This window comes from Diuraphis noxia, unplaced genomic scaffold, assembly GCF_037042655.1.
Source record: "Diuraphis noxia isolate RWA-SAM2 unplaced genomic scaffold, SU_Dnox_SAM2 contig0001, whole genome shotgun sequence".
NCBI classification, from domain to species: Eukaryota; Metazoa; Arthropoda; class Insecta; order Hemiptera; family Aphididae; genus Diuraphis; species Diuraphis noxia.
In genome coordinates, this window is record NW_028301711.1 from 58,916,879 (window position 1) to 58,934,273 (window position 17,395).

The 17,395-nt window shown below is 25.5% G+C and overlaps 2 protein-coding genes across 7 annotated transcripts; one reads left to right on the forward strand and one right to left on the reverse strand.

The window, feature by feature from the left end:
• Positions 1–101: 101 nt before the first annotated feature.
• Positions 102–5,355, reverse strand: LOC107163864 (oxaloacetate tautomerase fahd2, mitochondrial-like). Of its 2 annotated transcripts, XM_089218137.1 has the most exons (8): positions 5,309–5,355; positions 3,636–3,860; positions 3,492–3,567; positions 3,276–3,416; positions 3,017–3,176; positions 1,567–1,738; positions 327–414; positions 102–268 (listed from the first exon to the last, which is right to left on the reverse strand). In XM_089218137.1, the coding sequence occupies exons 1-8, from the start codon at positions 5,338–5,340 to the stop codon at positions 197–199; spliced, it is 966 nt and encodes a 321-aa protein (XP_089074263.1). In that variant the 5' UTR covers positions 5,341–5,355; the 3' UTR covers positions 102–196. The 2 variants fall into 2 exon arrangements, with proteins under 2 accessions (XP_089074263.1, XP_089074264.1); XM_089218138.1 differs by lacking the exon at positions 5,309–5,355 and having other exon boundaries at positions 3,636–4,574.
• Positions 5,289–16,666, forward strand: cin (Molybdenum cofactor synthesis protein cinnamon). 5 transcript variants are annotated; one of them, XM_015511467.2, is made up of 19 exons: positions 5,289–5,452; positions 5,523–5,662; positions 9,128–9,315; positions 9,388–9,580; positions 10,447–10,571; positions 10,720–10,881; positions 10,951–11,112; positions 11,192–11,357; positions 11,439–11,532; positions 12,124–12,305; positions 13,090–13,220; positions 13,314–13,476; positions 13,746–13,930; positions 14,504–14,620; positions 14,689–14,814; positions 14,882–15,016; positions 15,110–15,284; positions 15,361–15,454; positions 16,178–16,666. In XM_015511467.2, the coding sequence occupies exons 3-19, from the start codon at positions 9,134–9,136 to the stop codon at positions 16,309–16,311; spliced, it is 2,526 nt and encodes an 841-aa protein (XP_015366953.2). In that variant the 5' UTR covers positions 5,289–5,452; positions 5,523–5,662; positions 9,128–9,133; the 3' UTR covers positions 16,312–16,666. The 5 variants fall into 5 exon arrangements, with proteins under 5 accessions (XP_015366953.2, XP_089074243.1, XP_089074249.1 ...); XM_089218117.1 differs by lacking the exons at positions 5,289–5,452; positions 5,523–5,662 and adding exons at positions 5,682–5,916; positions 6,457–6,680; XM_015511465.2 differs by lacking the exons at positions 5,289–5,452; positions 5,523–5,662 and adding exons at positions 6,867–7,671; positions 7,729–7,880.
• Positions 16,667–17,395: the final 729 nt, after the last annotated feature.

Here is a 17,395-nt window from a genome sequence, read left to right on the forward strand (position 1 = left end):
CGCTTAGCCACATGTTCTTCTTTGTGTTTTTTTCCTTCATTATAAGTCTAATATACAATTTAAATATTCTTTTTATTTAAATTAAATTTCTATTCAGCAAATTCAATAAAAATAACTTATGAAAATTTATTTAGAAACTATTCAAATTAATTAATATTTATAACAGTATAACAAATACTAGTGATAGTCTTGAGTATTATTTATCTGCAATCACAGGATTTGTCATTTTACCAATGCATGATATTTCACTTTTGATGATATCTCCAACCTGAAAACATGATCAATTTATTATAGTTACTATAAAAATTATTTAAAATAAGACATACTTTTAAGAATTCTTTTGGTTCTCGAAATACACCTACTCCACTAGGTGTTCCAGTAAGTATAATGTCTCCTGGCAATAATGTGATCAAACTAAAAATGTTTTGGTTTTTAGTAGTATTGGTTAATGATATAAATTTAATTATGGATATTGTTAAATTTTTTTTATTATTGACAATGCAAATACAATTTAATGAAAATATTTTTATAAACTCATATTATATCATTTTATCCTCGTAACAAAGTGATTTTGCTTAAATAATGTTAAATATTAGTATTAAAAATTGATTAAAAAGTACCTACTAATAGAAAGTTAAATAAAATATATTTAATTTTTTTATATTTTAGATTCTGAGCAGAGCAATAAATGTATTGATTTTACAATGATATATGTTTATTTATTTAATTTTTTATTTTCAATTTTTTTCTATAGATGTCAATAACGTTTGATTTGTTTGTTCAAACATCTTGAAAATTCAAGATTTCCCAATAATCCCCGATAATTCCCTAACCGATAATATAACAGCAGTTGGAAAATATTAAAAAATACACTGGCACATTTTTTTATAACCGTTATAAAAGTTCAAATTTTAACATAATTCATTTAATTCATTTAAATTTTCAAGTTATTTAGATGTTAACAATTTATAAAATACTTAACTTTTGTAGCTAAGAATTGAAAATTTAAAACAAGGTTAATTCAAATTAAACAAGCTGTTAATTCTGCAACAAAAACCAGTTTTTTTATTTTTTTTTTTAAAGTTAAAATTTGGATGGAATTACATTTTCAGCTATATTGTTGAAGTTTATAAATATTATTCTTGGGTACTTAAAATTTCTAGAGTATACTTTATATTCTAATTGTAATAGTTAATGTCGTCAATAACATTTAATAATACTTTATACTTTATAGTATACTACATATACTATAAATGACTGAGTAAATCAGATATATAATGAATCTGATTTGATTAATTTGGAATTTATTTTATAGGTACTTACATTTTTTTTGAAATAACAACATAATTAATACAGTATAAAATATCCTAAACTGATAAAACGTCTATGCTTAGAATCATTTTTTGTATACAATTATATTATAAAATTGAATAAAAATGTAATACCATCCATTACAGTAACCCACTTGTAACCTACTGTTGAGCAGAGCGACATTCACATACCCTATTTTTTAAATATATTTGCATGTATAAATTAAGTATTATTAGAATTATGTATTGTATTTACTTCGACAAAAATGAAACTAGTTTATCAACTCTGTGAATCAGTTCTTCAGTTGAACCGCTTTGTTTCATGACGCCGTTAATTGAACATTTTATTTGAAGTATGTGTGGATCAGGAATTTCATTTTTGTGAACCAACACTGATCCCAAAGGACAAAATGTATCCATACTTTTTGCTATAAAATTAATTAAGGAACTACATTTTGACAAATGTGAGTAGAGTAGATCCATTACAACCAAAACTGGGTAATTTATTAATTTTGTTTAGCAAGTTAAAATTACATTACTTTAATAGAAAAATTAATTAAGTTAGATCATAAGTTAGTTTCTGAAATTCTCCAAAAGTCTAACTTAGATAACAAGAAAATTATAAGTTTTATCTTTGTATAATTTATAATAAAAATTTAAAAACCCAAATGTTCAAAATATGTTAAGTATTAGATAAATTAATAACTTGGTATCTTTCTTAAAAGTTACTGGTGACAATAGAAAAATTTAACTAAACCAACAATTTGAATAAATGTTTCAAATAAGTAAGTTATAAGTAGTAAAATTAATTTTTTTTAAACAATTTTGGAATATTAATTATTAGAATACAGAATGTGAAAAAAAAATATACAAACTATGGATACCAATATTTGTTTTATGGAACATTTAAATTTTTGATATGAAAAAAAAAACTACAAAAGAAACAACTAGTTCCTTATTGTTCAGTTAGATTAGATTATTTTACACATTAAATTTAAGGGTATTCATGTTGTATGTGGTCTACCGTACACTTGTTGTATACCACGTATATTTCTACATGCCATATGCGGTCTACTGCTGCACATCTATATATTTTTTTGATTTAAAACTTCGAATTATTAAAAAATGCATGGTACATCTTCATCATTGCTGCCCTTGTATTAGGGGAGACAATGATGGCGTCTAAAAAACAAGGACGACAACACATTTGATTCTTTTTTAAGAGATGTGAAATTATATTGTACCTAATTTAAATTGATTAATGCATATTTCTATATAATTTTACATTTTTTGTCAGTTAGTTTTAATACATATACCAATTAAATTTACCTACATATAATAATTAATTAATTAATATTTTTATACATTTTTACATTTTTTGTCAGTTAGTTTTTAATACATATACTAATTAAATTTATCTACATATTTTTATATATTTTTTGTATTATTAAATATTACATTAAAATCTTACATCAATAAATATATTTTAATTCAACATTTTTATGTATTCATTCATATTTTTAACTATGTGGTGGACTGCATGTGTGGTAGACAGCAAATGTGCGGTAGACCGCATACAACATGAATACTAATTCAAGTTATTAAGTTACAACGTTATTATGAACAAAAACTAATAAGTTAAACCAAAACCTATTTCTAACTAGTTAGTAACCAGCTTTGATTATATTAAGACAATAAAAATGTACCAATCAACCACTGTCCATTATTTCTAGTTTTTTGCCAATCTCTTGCTGATATATCTTGAGCAATAGTGTATCCAAATACATATTTGAATGCATCATCAATATCTACATTCTTACATGTACTTCCAATGACTACAGCCATTTCTACTTCCCAATCTAGTGCCTAAAATATTAATAATCATTGAAATACACAATAAAAAAAATAATTATTATAACACATTGTGTTATAGGTAAATGGAAAAAAATATAGATAACTGTTTACTTTTGATTTTGGTGAATGCCTTACAGCATCATTTGGGCCAATAATTGTACTTGGAAATTTTGAAAAAAAAAATGGCTCTATGGGATATGGTTTATTTTGTTCATCACAGTGACCTTTATAATTCAACCCAACACATATTACCTGAAACAAATTTTATTGCATAATTTATCAAATACAGCATAGGTATAACACTTATTATTGTTATCGTAATATTACTTTATCTGGTTTTGTAATACACGGTAGTAATTCAATCTGATTCAACTGAAAAACTTTCTTTTTTTCTTTAACTATCCTTCAACATAACAACCCAATATATAATTAATGATTATCTAAATGTATTATTAGTTATTTTATACCAACTTTTCAATTCTTTCAATTGAGTATTCACTGTGTAAAAACGATACCATATCAACGGGAATAGTTGGATCTACATCACTCAAGCTCACTAATGATTCACCGTCTTTCAACTGGATACCCAGCCCTCGATCACAACCATCTCTGTATTGAACAAATCTCAATGCTCGGTGATTAGTGCAACCAAAACTTCTGATATTTTTCTGTATTCCAATAGAGTTTTTTAGAAACCTACATGAAACACGGTTAAGACTCATATTGTTTTTTTTTTAAATTAAAAAAAGTTATATAATATACGATGTATGAATACAAATTATAGCAGTAAGCAATATTATAAACAAGTACTCAATGTATCTATTTTATTGTTTTTTTACAATTTTCTCATCAAAAATATCGATATTTATTCTTATTAAACTAGGTATGTAATTAATATTAGGGCCAGTGTTGTAGGTACCGCCTACGGTTAAACTTCGATTACGCTTAATCAGCTGATAACAGATATTTAACCATGCAAATTCGGCCGATTAAACTCCGGTTTATAGATTATATTATATTATTTATAATCTATAAACCTTGGATTAAACTCAGGTTAACTTTAATCAAAGACGGTACAACTGCGTTATAAATCTTAAATAATGTTATGTTATAACGTTATAATCATCCATAAGATGTTAAGGTTAGATAGATAAGAATTTAATCTCTACTCTACTGATTAGCTGTGGCCTGCTGGTCGTGATCGAAGCGTATTATTTTATTTGAACATAACTCCTTACGGAAGTGAGATACTGCATTTCTCTCTCATTCGCATAAGGCTTAGCTGATTCCCGGACGAAAAGTCCGGCATGGAAATAGTTGGACAAAAAGTCCGCCAAGTCCAGATTCATTTTTTGATTGCCAAACACATTTTTAGACTTTTAGTGTCGGACAAAAAGTCCAAAAATACAAAATTGTCTATTCAATTTTCATTTATAATTGTATAATATAATTATATAGGTATGTAATATTATCTATATAGTCAGTTCATATATAATTATTGTATTGGCAAACGTAATGCGTAGATCAAATTATTAATTTATATCTGTAAATATATCGTATAGGTAACTTTTTTAAAAAATATTATTATTGTATTATTATTACTGTAGACTAAATTTTTTAAATATTATTATTATATTTGGATCAATGTTTGTATTGACAATTTTTTAAAACATATAACTCATTTTAAATTATTATATTCATTATAATAATTATTATCTATGTTTTATAATATGTTATCTTAAAAATCATAATCCAGTGGATTTCTATTGTATTTATGTTAGGAATAAAAAATAATAATAAGAAGAAAATATAAATATATATATATATATACATAATATTATAATTACTTAATTATGACAAATTAGACAATTTTGTATTTTCGGACTTTTTGTCCAACTATTTCCATACCGGACTTTTTGACCGATTACCAGCTCAGCTACCCACTGCTAGTCATGTAATTCGGTAATATTACTTTGGTTACCAATATTGTAGCATAATTATTATTTACTATTTTATCAGATTCAAAAAGAAAGAGAAAAGACCCAAGTTCCTTAAGTAATTTTGTAGTTACAACTACAACAGGCGCAGAAGATATAATTGAAGGTGTTAGAACTGTTAAAGATGAATAGATGTAAAATGCTTACTTTCCGGTACTTGATGCTATAATTATGAACATGAAAACAAGATTTTCTGCGGAAAGCCTAAAATTTGCTAAGTCAGTTGACACATTTTTAAATCTTCAATATGAAAAAGATTCTTATTTTTTCAATCATTATAATATATAATATGTAAGTAATACAAACAAAATTCAATTTTTCTTTTGTGTTTGATTATTTATCATAAAAATTTTTGTTTCAGTCTTTGTTACAAATTGAAGAAACTGATCTAAAATGTGAACTTACTGTAGCAAAAAATTTTTTGGAAAACAAAAATATTAATTGTGAGAAGCTCTAACTCAGAGAGAGATACTTCATTCTGTTATTAAATTTGACACATAGGTATTCAAATGTCTACAAATTATTGCATGTTGCATTGTCAAGTCCTATTAGTTCTGCTTCGTGTGAATGATCGATCTCCTCAATGAGAAGAATTAATACTTATTTAAGGTCAAATATGGCACAGAACAGGTTTACAAATTTAAGTATTCTTAACATTGAGCGTGAATTATCAAACACAATTAAAAATGGTGATATTCTTAACCAATAATCAATATGCTGAAAAAGATAGGAAAATGTAATTATAACAAAACCGGGTAAGTGGATGTCGCTCTGCTGTAGATTAGGGGGTGGGGTAGACCTCTGACTAGGGTAGGTTAAATTTGAATGCAATGATAGGTATTGTATACGAAAAACGACTCTGAACGGAGACAGTTAATTTGTCCAGGATATATTATAGATTATTAAAAAATTTCAAATCTTAGATTTAAAAAAAAATTTTTTATGAATTTCTAGCTTATAATAATTTGCGAATTTTCGTGATTTTTACGTATGTTGTCAAAATTAAAATTTGAATGCATGTAAAAAAAAATTGTGGCTATATATTTCTTTTATTTTTCAACTGCTATTGTAAACATATTTTAGGAGCCTTGTATTAAATTTTCAAATCTTAGATATAAAACGAAATTTTTTTATGAATTTCTATCTAAGATAATTTGAACATTGCCGTAATTTTTATGTATTTAGTCAAAATTTGAACTTTAAATGCTTATAAAAAAAACTTCTGTGAATACACATTCTTTAGCATTTATTTTGATTCAAAATAAAAAAAAGGTAAAAAAAATGACCTGTTTCAGCATTGAATTTAATTTCCTCCAATTCAGATTCAATTCCGTGGTTTTCAGTTAAATGCATTCGGAGTCTTACAAGTGTCATTAATACTTCTTGACAATCCTCATATGGACAGAATATTCTGGATTGATTCACGCTTTTTATGATGTTTCCATTTGCATTATGGCATTTCTGGGTGTGTGCAAGCAATGATTTATTGCTTGTATATTTTTTGTTGCAAAATGAACAGGTAAAACTTTTTGTAGTGATTGGATCTTACTTATGAATTTTTCGCTGATGTTCATTTAAATTATATTTTTGAGCAAAAGATTTGTCACAAATAGAACATTTCAACCGTGATTCCATTTTGTAAGCATATGTAACTATTAACTTATATGACAAATTATTGTAAAATAATTATAATTTTAAATATAATGTAATCCCGCACTGATAACAATATGATGATAACACGATAAAAAGATGCTGGCGCGACGCGCAAACGGCTCGTATTAAAGATTACCTATCTAATCCTAATGTGCTATGTGCATGATTGTCCTCTTGAAGTCTTGACTGAGTAATGGGCAATGGCTAATGAGTTCTCTGGTCTACTTGGTCTAGTGGTTAGTGGGTGGCGGCTTCATAAGTCGATAAAAGTGATAAAAATAAGCTCTAAATTATATTAAATTACTTATCAAGGCTCTAATTATTATGATATTTTCGAAATTTCGATAGGATTAAGGATATCGCCTCACTGTACTCTGCCTCTTTTACATTTTATAGTTTTTATAAAACTGTCTACAATAATATTACAATCAAGTTGAACAATTAACGAATGATAAATTAAATTATTTCCATTTCATAACCAGTGATTAAATAAGCAAGCAATTATTACGTTATAAGAAGTTTTTTTTAGTTATTTTTTATTTGTTTAAGCTAATAGTTTTGCCTATACTATTTCATTAAACTTGTGCACAATTTGACTTTACTTCTATTAATCCAATGCATTAAATGATTATGTAATGCTGTTAACACAATATCAACTAAGTATATCATCGTGAAATAAAATTATATATTGTGTATATATAATTATATTAATGTATAAGTGATAGTTAAATATCCATGATTGATTGAATTAACTCAAACTATCTTTAATAAAATTGTATTTGTATTTGCATTTTATTCAATTACATTTTTAATTATGGATCTAAAAGAAACAACTATTAAAGTGGGAATATTAACAAGTAAGATGTTTTAATATTAGTTCTATATTAAATTCATACTTTTGAGCCTAATTTCAGTTAGTGACACTAGAACACCATCAGAATCTAACATTGATTCGTTTGACTCCAGTGGCCAAAATTTAATTAAATTGATCAATGATTCAAATGTGATTAAATCGGCTAAAGTAGTTCAGTATGATTGTGTCACTGATGATTTTGATTTAATTCAGGTATTGTTTTATATTATTCCTCTGACTATGCTAATTAGATTATAAAAGAAATTGTTGACGTCTATCTGTATGCATTTTACATTACATTTTCATATAACAGATATCAAATTCAATCATTTTCAATTAAAAAATGTAGTGTTGTGTATTATATAAATCCTTTTCTATCATTTTTATAATGTTAATTATAATTCAGTAAGTATTTTATCTTATAAATAAATTGTAATGGTCATCTAAAATATATCTTCAAATCATTCCCTCTGTTTGCTTCATTATGATGATAATAGACAAAATAATACTAACTAAGATAATGATCAATACTAATAAGTACAAGTCTGCTTATTTGTGCTTGTCCCAGTAATTAAAGTAGAATGTGTGATATACATTTGTGTGTAGACTGCCTATTGGTGGCTGTGCCGCAACTATGTATGTAGGCCCGTATGTAAGGAATTATTTTGAGTCCCCAAATTAATATTATCAATTTTATTTTTAAAATATAATAAGGAAGTTAAAGTTACTTTATTATTTGTTACTTTTCATAACCATCTCATCAAGTCAATAACAAATATTACCATAGGCGTGTATAGACCTTTGACGTAGATGGTGCAACCTGGTGCTTACCCAAGGGGCTAATGGGCCCTAGCCCCCTTTTTTGAATAATTTTTCTTAATAATTCATTGTGCCTCTTGAAATTGCAGAGGGCGCAGGTGCATACATTACCTACTTTCCTCATGTACAATTAAAGAGAGGCGGAGACGGTGCGACGACCTCTTAAGAAAAAAAAAACTATTAGTTTTTATCAAAATTTAAATTTAAAATGTTAATAAAAAAAGATATCTGTGTAGGTATACCTAATACTTTAAAAACTACTATTAAAATAACTATGACAAACTTTTTATTAGATTTTCAAGCAGTTTAACGGTTTAACCTGGCAAAACATGTCTTATTGATGTCTTATTTGACCTTTCTTATTTTGTCAAAAGAATAATGTATAAGAAATCTTTTATTACATTTTTAAATCTTAGATATATAAAGACACTTTTTTATGAATTTTAGTTTGAAATAGGTAATTTTTAATTTTGGCTTTTAGTTTTTAGAGACTTGTATGCAATGCACACCTTATACAGCCATTCTTGCGGCACATTTTGTTTTTTTATCTATATATATATATATATATTATTTGTTACTGAGACACCTTGTTACTTTGCAAATACTTTTAATACATTTTTAAAGATAAATGTTTTTCTTAGGCAAAAATGACAGAATGGTGTTCTGAAAGAAAAGTGGATGTTTTGCTGAGTACAGGTGGTACAGGTTTAAGTCCAAGAGATGTAACTCCTGAAGCAACTCTTGGACTTGTTCAAAAACTAACACCTGGTATAAGTCAAGCAATAATTAATGAGAGTTTAAAACTCACTCCGATGGCAATGCTTTCACGGTATAATAATATATAAGTAAAATTATTAAGGAGAAACTATTAATAGGTTTATAAATATATTTTTATGTTTAGAGCAGTGTCTGGAATATATGAAAAAACTCTGATTATTAATTTACCGGGAAGCAGTAAAGCAAGTGAAGAGTGTTTATATGTTGTTGCTAGTACCATACCACATGCTGTTTCATTAATTAAAGATGAAAAAGAAATTTCCAATCAATTTCATAAACAATTAAATTTCACGAGTCATAATGAATCAAGAATTCCCGTATGTTAGATAACTGATTTTAATATTTTATTATTTGAATTATTTAAAATATTTTATTAAGCGGATGTCAGCCTAATATTTATTTTCTCTCTCTCTCTGACCAACATAGGTACGTACATCGTGGGTAATATGCGTTCAGCTGATAAAATTTTATGTTATTAGCTTTAATATCATATTGAAATATAAATAATCTATTATCAAACTTGAAGATCAGGATATTTTCAAGGTCACCTTATAGGATTTTATTGAAATTTAAATTTAAAATTGAGTTGGTAATAAGTAATAACTAAGTACATTTTTAAATGTAAAATATAAAATGTATTTATATATTTGACAATATGTTAATTAACTCTAATATTAACTCTTAAGTTAACAAAATAAATTTGGATGTTCTGTACACAAAGCTTAAATTCTGCGCGTGGATCTCAGAGAAAACACAAATGGTTCAGCACGCCGTTTGTAATTTCTACTCTTAAGAGCACGTCACACCCACTAGTGCTGTCTCCAGTTTTCAAATGTACTATATAGATACAATGTAATCTAGTTTGTTCTGTTACTATTAAAATTAGAGATTTTATTGATATTTGAAGTATGAAGCAAATTATGATAATTTTAAAATCATCAATTTTTGAATGATCATATGATTTATATCATAATAGAAAAATTAATTAATTAAATAGCTTCAAAAAATCCTTTGAGATTCCCTATATAGATATCTTATTAGTTCTGAAAACAACAGAGTAGAATAGATTATTGTGAATTTAGTTTTGAAATCCTCTTAGTGTTTGTTACTGTTTTTATTAATAAATTACAAATAATAATGGTTATGGTCTTACATTTTTGATTTTAAACTGCTATCTATTTAGGAATATGTGACAAAAATAGCATGTCGACCCAGAGAATCGCCATTTCCAAAGATTTCCATGAAATCAGCTTTAAGTATTTTAAAAGAACATGCTGTCTTACAATATACTGAAAACAATAAAATTAGGTTAGTGTTACACATGATAAATACATGTTACTTAGATATCTTTGATCATTTAGAATATTGTATTTATAAATAAGATACATAATATAAATTAATTAGTATTAAAAATAAATCATGTAAAACAATATTAATTTTAGGTAAAATTTAACAGGTACCCTACTGTTTGGATTTTTTCCACTGGTGATGAACTTGAAAGCATTAAAGATTCACATAGTAGTTATATTAGAGACACTAATTCTCTTATGATAAAACAAATATTAGAACAAGACAACTATAAGGGACAGATATTTAATTATGGAATTATAAGAGACAAGTGTGTACATGGTTAATATGTGTAATGCACTTATATTTGTATGTTATTAAAATGATTTGTTTCATTAAGTTGGAATGATCTTTGCAAACATTTTGAAGAAGCATTTAATAATGCGGATATATTAGTAACCAGTGGAGGTGTATCAATGGGCGAAAAGGATTTGATTAAACATGTGCTCAAAAATCACTTTAAAAGTAAAATTCATTTTGGAAGAGTCAATATGAAACCTGGGTAATTATGCTAACAGATGGTTACTTATACATTTATATATATTAGATGGAACAATTTTATTAAGACACTAGTATTACAGAATGCCAACTACCTTTGTGACACTTATTTTTAAAGACAAAAAAAAATATATATTTTGTTTGCCTGGAAATCCTGTGTCTGCTGGTGTATGTACTCATTTATTCTTATTGCCATATTTGAGAGCAGTTTCTGGAAAAAAATTAATTATCCATTCTTTAAAAGCAAAGGTAAATAATATTTGTTTAGATACTATCTAGTATATTAGTGTGTAACCTTATTTTATAATAATGTAACACATACATTTACAGCTAACACATACTATCAATGGATTGGATATTAGACCTGAATATCGAAGAGCGTTGCTTAAGTATGAAAATGGGGAGTTATATGTGTCCTGTTTAAGTAATTATTTATTTTGTTATCTAATTAATTTTTTATAGTGTTGTGCATATAGGGTATCTTAAACTTAAGGAAAGCCATACGAGTATAATAATTCATACCAGGCATATTATTTAGGTTTGTTACAACTTAAAGTTATTACAAACATTACATTTTTATTCTATATGATTACTATAACTTGAATTTTAAAGGAAATGCTTTTAGAATGTTGTATAATCATTTATACCTACGTAAACATTTGTAGTTAAAGGCAAATACATTTGTGCTCATTTAAAAAAACAATTCATATCCAACTTTTATTTTATATTGCCTGAAAGTCTGATTGATTCTTATTACATATATTTTGAATGTTTTACTTAATCCCAAGTATGTTAAAAGTATAAAGTGTTGCTAATTTAAAAGTGATTATAAGATAACTGGATCCATAAAATGGCATGATACACATACTCATAGTTTAGATTAAAGTTAAAATAAATTAAATAGTCTATTATCATATAAATTAGTGAAACCTACTCTAAATAGTTTTTTTAATAATATGCATATACTAGTAATAATAAATAAAATAATTTTATTATTTTGTATTATGTATCATAGACAACTATCAACAAAGTAGCAGACTTTTGAGTTTTATCGGTTCTAACTGTTTACTCCAATTGCCTTCATCATCAAAAAAAACAAATGTTGAATCAAGTACAATTATGGATGTTATACTAATTAAAAGTATAGAAAATACATATATTGCACCTATATTAAAAGAAATGAACTTATGTATTGAGGTAGAGAACTTATTATTCTAATTATTATTTGTGGTGGATGATAAATGGTATTTAATTTATTATATTTTATATATTATATTATTAGCTATCTAAAATCAATAGTATGTATCATAAATAATAATAATAATTTTAATTTTAGAGGAGCAGAAGATAACATTTTAAATATTCATGCTTTTAGTTTAGGATAGTTTATAACTTAGACACTTTTACCCAACATAACAAGAATCACATTTTCAGACATAAATTAATGTAATGTCAAATAACATTTTAAACATTTTAATACCTTTAAAAAAAATTTTAATTTTAATGGAAATTAAATTTTTAAAAAAGAATGTTGTTTAAAATCTATGGTATTGTAAAGACGTAAGCTATGACTCAGTTATATTATTTTTTATATTTTATGGAGTTTCAGAGCATGTAGCATTCATATTAGTCACTAATTAAAAATTTATATCACGCTTAAGCTTATAATTTTAATATTCTTAATGTGTAATAAAAATACATGTATAATATTGTGTGAGGACCATATGGGTCATGGACTCATTATTTTTTATTTGATTTAACATGAAGACAATGTATGTAAGAAAAAAAAATAACATATTTTGTAATATAATAATAATATTAGATTATTATGTACAACTAAGATTAACGTGCAATTCATTTATTTAAAATTAACTTACTAATATTTCAAAATTAATAATAATACAAAAAACATCTCTAATGAAATACTCATCAGTATTATTTAATGTTATGTAAGTTTTATTTATTATTAAATTTCATTTAGATAATCAAAAAACAAGCAATTTTAGGCAATACAAAAAATGAAAAACCACTTCTCTATTCATGTATAGAAGATGTACTGCATTTGATGACAGAAAATATATTTGAAGCTGAAACTGAAATTATACCTACTGAGTAAATATACCATTACCTATTATCATTACCTATTATTTTTAATTTATTAGATATTTTAAAAATTCAAACAATAAATAATGATACCATTTGCAGTTTCGCTATGGGTTATGTTTCATACTCACCCATTAATTCTTCTGAAAATTTGCCACAGTTTCAAGCTTCTATAAAAGATGGGTATGCTATTAAGTACAAGAAAAATTGGTTTCAAAAGTCTAATGTATTTAATGTTGTGCAAGTATCTGTAGCTGGTACTTCTGTAAGTATATATTTTACTTTCAATATAATGTAACATGATTGGCCACAGTCATTAATGTGCTCTAAGGTCAAGCATCGGCTGGCCATCCAACCAATGGGTGACCATCCCGATTTTTAATGACCAATTTTCGCCTCATAGTACCTCATACCCCTCCCCCCACAATATAACCATGTAATTAATGGATAAAAAAAACAATAAAAATAAAAGTATATGTGTATAAAAAAAACTGTCTCTGTGTTTTATCTTTATTAATTATTAACCTTTTATAGCCGGGTTGTCAAAAAGAGATAAGGAAAGGAGAATGTGCACGTATTAGTACTGGAGCACCTTTACCACCAGGAGCCAATTGTGTAGTACAAGTTGAAGATACATTAGTTAAAAGTAAATCATCTGATGAAAAAGTTGAAATCACAATTGCTATATTAAAAGAACCTAAGCTCTTTGAAAACATTAGGTAAGTTTAACATAGTATAATTATGTACCTATAATATTATCCACAGTGTCATTTGTTATGAACGTTGATACGTTGATGAAAATACATTTAAACAATAATTAATTTCATATAATGAAATACGTATATTACGTATACACCCATATTTTTTCTAGAAAACAATACAAAAAAGTATAATTTGTTATGATATAACTTTTGTTAAAAAAAAATTTTAATAAGTTTTATAATTGTAAATAACACAAAGCATTCAATATAAGTAATATTCTTTTCATGAAACGGATATCCATATTATGTATTTTCATCAAAGTTTGTGATTTGAGCAGATTTCACTATCTGGATATCTAGTTTATGAAATGAGTAATTTTACTATGTTGATGCGACATATACATATTCAAAATTAGAAACACGAAACAATATAATGGAAAAATTTGGTATCAACTGATTTTTTTTATATAAGAAGAGTTTCTATTAGAGAAGGTTATTTCCATTTTATTAAGTAACAGTTATAAAGTGGTTTTACTGTATTTATTTATTAGATTTATTATTTAAAATTAAGTAATATTTTTATTCTTTTAGAAATATTGGTTCCGACATATCTATAGGACAACGTCTTCTGGATGAGAAAACTGTTCTTGGTCCCTTTGAAATAGCTTTGCTACGTTCTGTGGGTTGCAAAGACGTGGAGGTGTACAAGTAAGTTTTGATAAGAAATAATGTACTGTGCACATTTAAGTATATTTAATTTAAAATATTTTGAATAGATATCCATCAATACACATTGTTGCATGTAATGATAATTCGGCTTATGCAATATCTCATAAGTTAAAAAATATGCTGAAAGGGTCTGACTTTAAAGGAAACATATTTAGCCAATCTTTATGTAAAAGGTTAGTAAATATTTTCAAACTGTTTTATAAAGTTCTCGTTAAAAATTTCAATATTTTCTACCAACAGCTTAACCAAATCCCCTGAACAATTTGATTTTGTGTTTGATTATGATAATCCAATTATTATATTTTGTGGAAACGTTGATGAATTTTGTGATGACAATGTTGAATCACATATTCACATTACTAACAATACACGCAAGTAAATATAAAAAGGAATTTAATAAATTATATTGATACATCTAAAATTACGATAATGCATAAGGATTAATTATAAATATAAACTGTCCTACAGGATTTCACTTGAATTTGGAAGGATGTTCATAGGAACTGATGAGAAATCAGTATTATTTTTGCACATTAATACCTCTGACTCTGAGTCCATCTATAACTGTGTACATTTATTTATATTGCCTTTTTTGAGATCTATTACAGGCAGAAAAAAAATTATTTCTTCAATAAAAACTAAAGTAATTATTTAATTATTTCAATTCATAATCAATTTCAGTTTTCATTAAAATAAAATATATATCATATTATTTTCAGTGTAATATGTCTTTAGAGTATTTACCTACAAATAAATTTGAAAAAGCCGAACTTTATTACGAAGACGGTGATTTCAAGGTTACTTGTTTCACATGTAAGTTTAAGTACTATATATTTTAAAATTGTGTTTTAAATTAATATTTGTTAATTATTATTAAATGATTAAAACAATATAATTTTAGTATCACGATTCTTTTATTTGTTAGCTTAATTGAAAATAGGCACTCACAATTTAAGATCTTAAATTAAGTTTTTATTGTCTGTTCATTTAAAATCATTTATTGTTTGTGCAATTTAATAGCAGTGTTAAAGCTTAATAATTATGTTGCCAATGGATTAACTAAAATTAACCATGATCGAAAATATAAAACTGTATAAAATACTTAATCTAAGAACCACTTAGAACACAATATTTAACATATTATTATTTATTTATTATTCTATTTCAAACAACAATGCATGTTCCAACTTCTTAGAAATTAAATTTTTTTGTCTAATTCGTCTTAATACAAAAATGTTAATATTCAAAAATCAAACTAGTATAATGTATTTATGTAATATAATTTCAATTAGTTCTTTATTAACACCAGATAATAATAATTGGTTCTTAAAATGTTTTCAAATAATAAAGTAACAAATAATTTGGTAATTTTTCTACAAAAAAGTTACATGATTTTAATGCAGTTACTTGTAGCTTAAGTGTAGTGTTATTCCCCCTCACTAAATTTAACAGTTACATTACTTAAACTTAGAAATGTGCAAATATAATACTGTTATGGTTTATTAATTATCTTAATAACTTTTACTTTTATTTCAGCAAATCATCATAGTTGTCTTGTAGACATGCCATCTTTGTCGGAAGAAATTAATATTAAGTCGAAGGGGGGAAATATAACCGAATTAGATACAATCGTCACTGAAAATTCTGATTGTTATTTTGTTCATTACTAATATTTATTTTACTTTATTGTAATAGTTTTAAGTGTTTGATTTATAAACCTATTTATCTATCATATATTATGTTGTCAAATATATTCTCATATTATTATAATATATTATATGTACCAAAAATGTTAATCAAATAGCATGCTAGATTATTAGTTTATGTGTACTTTTAAACTTTAAATTTATAATGTAAAATTATGGATGAGACCAAATTTAATATTGTTATTTTGTTTTAGTATGTGTATACACTATCGAAATTCCAGACTAGATGGTCAAGATAAATAAATTAGAATAATTCAAACATTATATAAACCATGTTCATAAATTGATAAAAATAAAACGGACCCTAACCTCAACCTAATTTTACTAATGAACTTTAAAATATTATTATTAAATTGACTGCCTTCACTGACTTTGTCAAGAACTCCTTTAATCCTATGTGTGCATTCAGTAGTTTTATGATCCTGGGCTGAATATCATTTATCTATTTATCATTACTCATTAAATATATTAATATTTATAAGGTGAAATACAAAGAAGTTCATTTTATCTACTGTTTAATCACCTGATCTTATTATTAACATTTGTATGGATTCATGTCACAATCTAAATTGATTAAGGATAAATGGACATTTGGATACGGCTATTTAGACACGAGGACAATATTAGATGTTAAAAAATAAATAAATCACAATATCAAATCAAATCAATAAAAATAACAGTAGAAAAATTATTACAATGATACTCAAAATCAAAAAAATACCTATTATAATACGCCCAATAGATCAGTATAACATATTTTTTTTTTTTTTAACAAAAAATATTGCTATATCTACTACCTTTAAGCAGAGTGTGTGTTGCTATGGATAGTATAGTGTTATATGTTACTAAATTAATTCAAAGAACAATTTTAAAAGAATAACTGTTTTTGGTATTGTATATTATTTATTCATTTTTACTACTTATATATTTATTGGTTGATTTGTTTAACAATTTCTTAAGCCAAATTATCTCCATGTCCAAACAGCTAATCCCATTTGTAGCTATTCGATCTGGAGTACCTATAGCTTCTATCTGAGCACATAAGTAA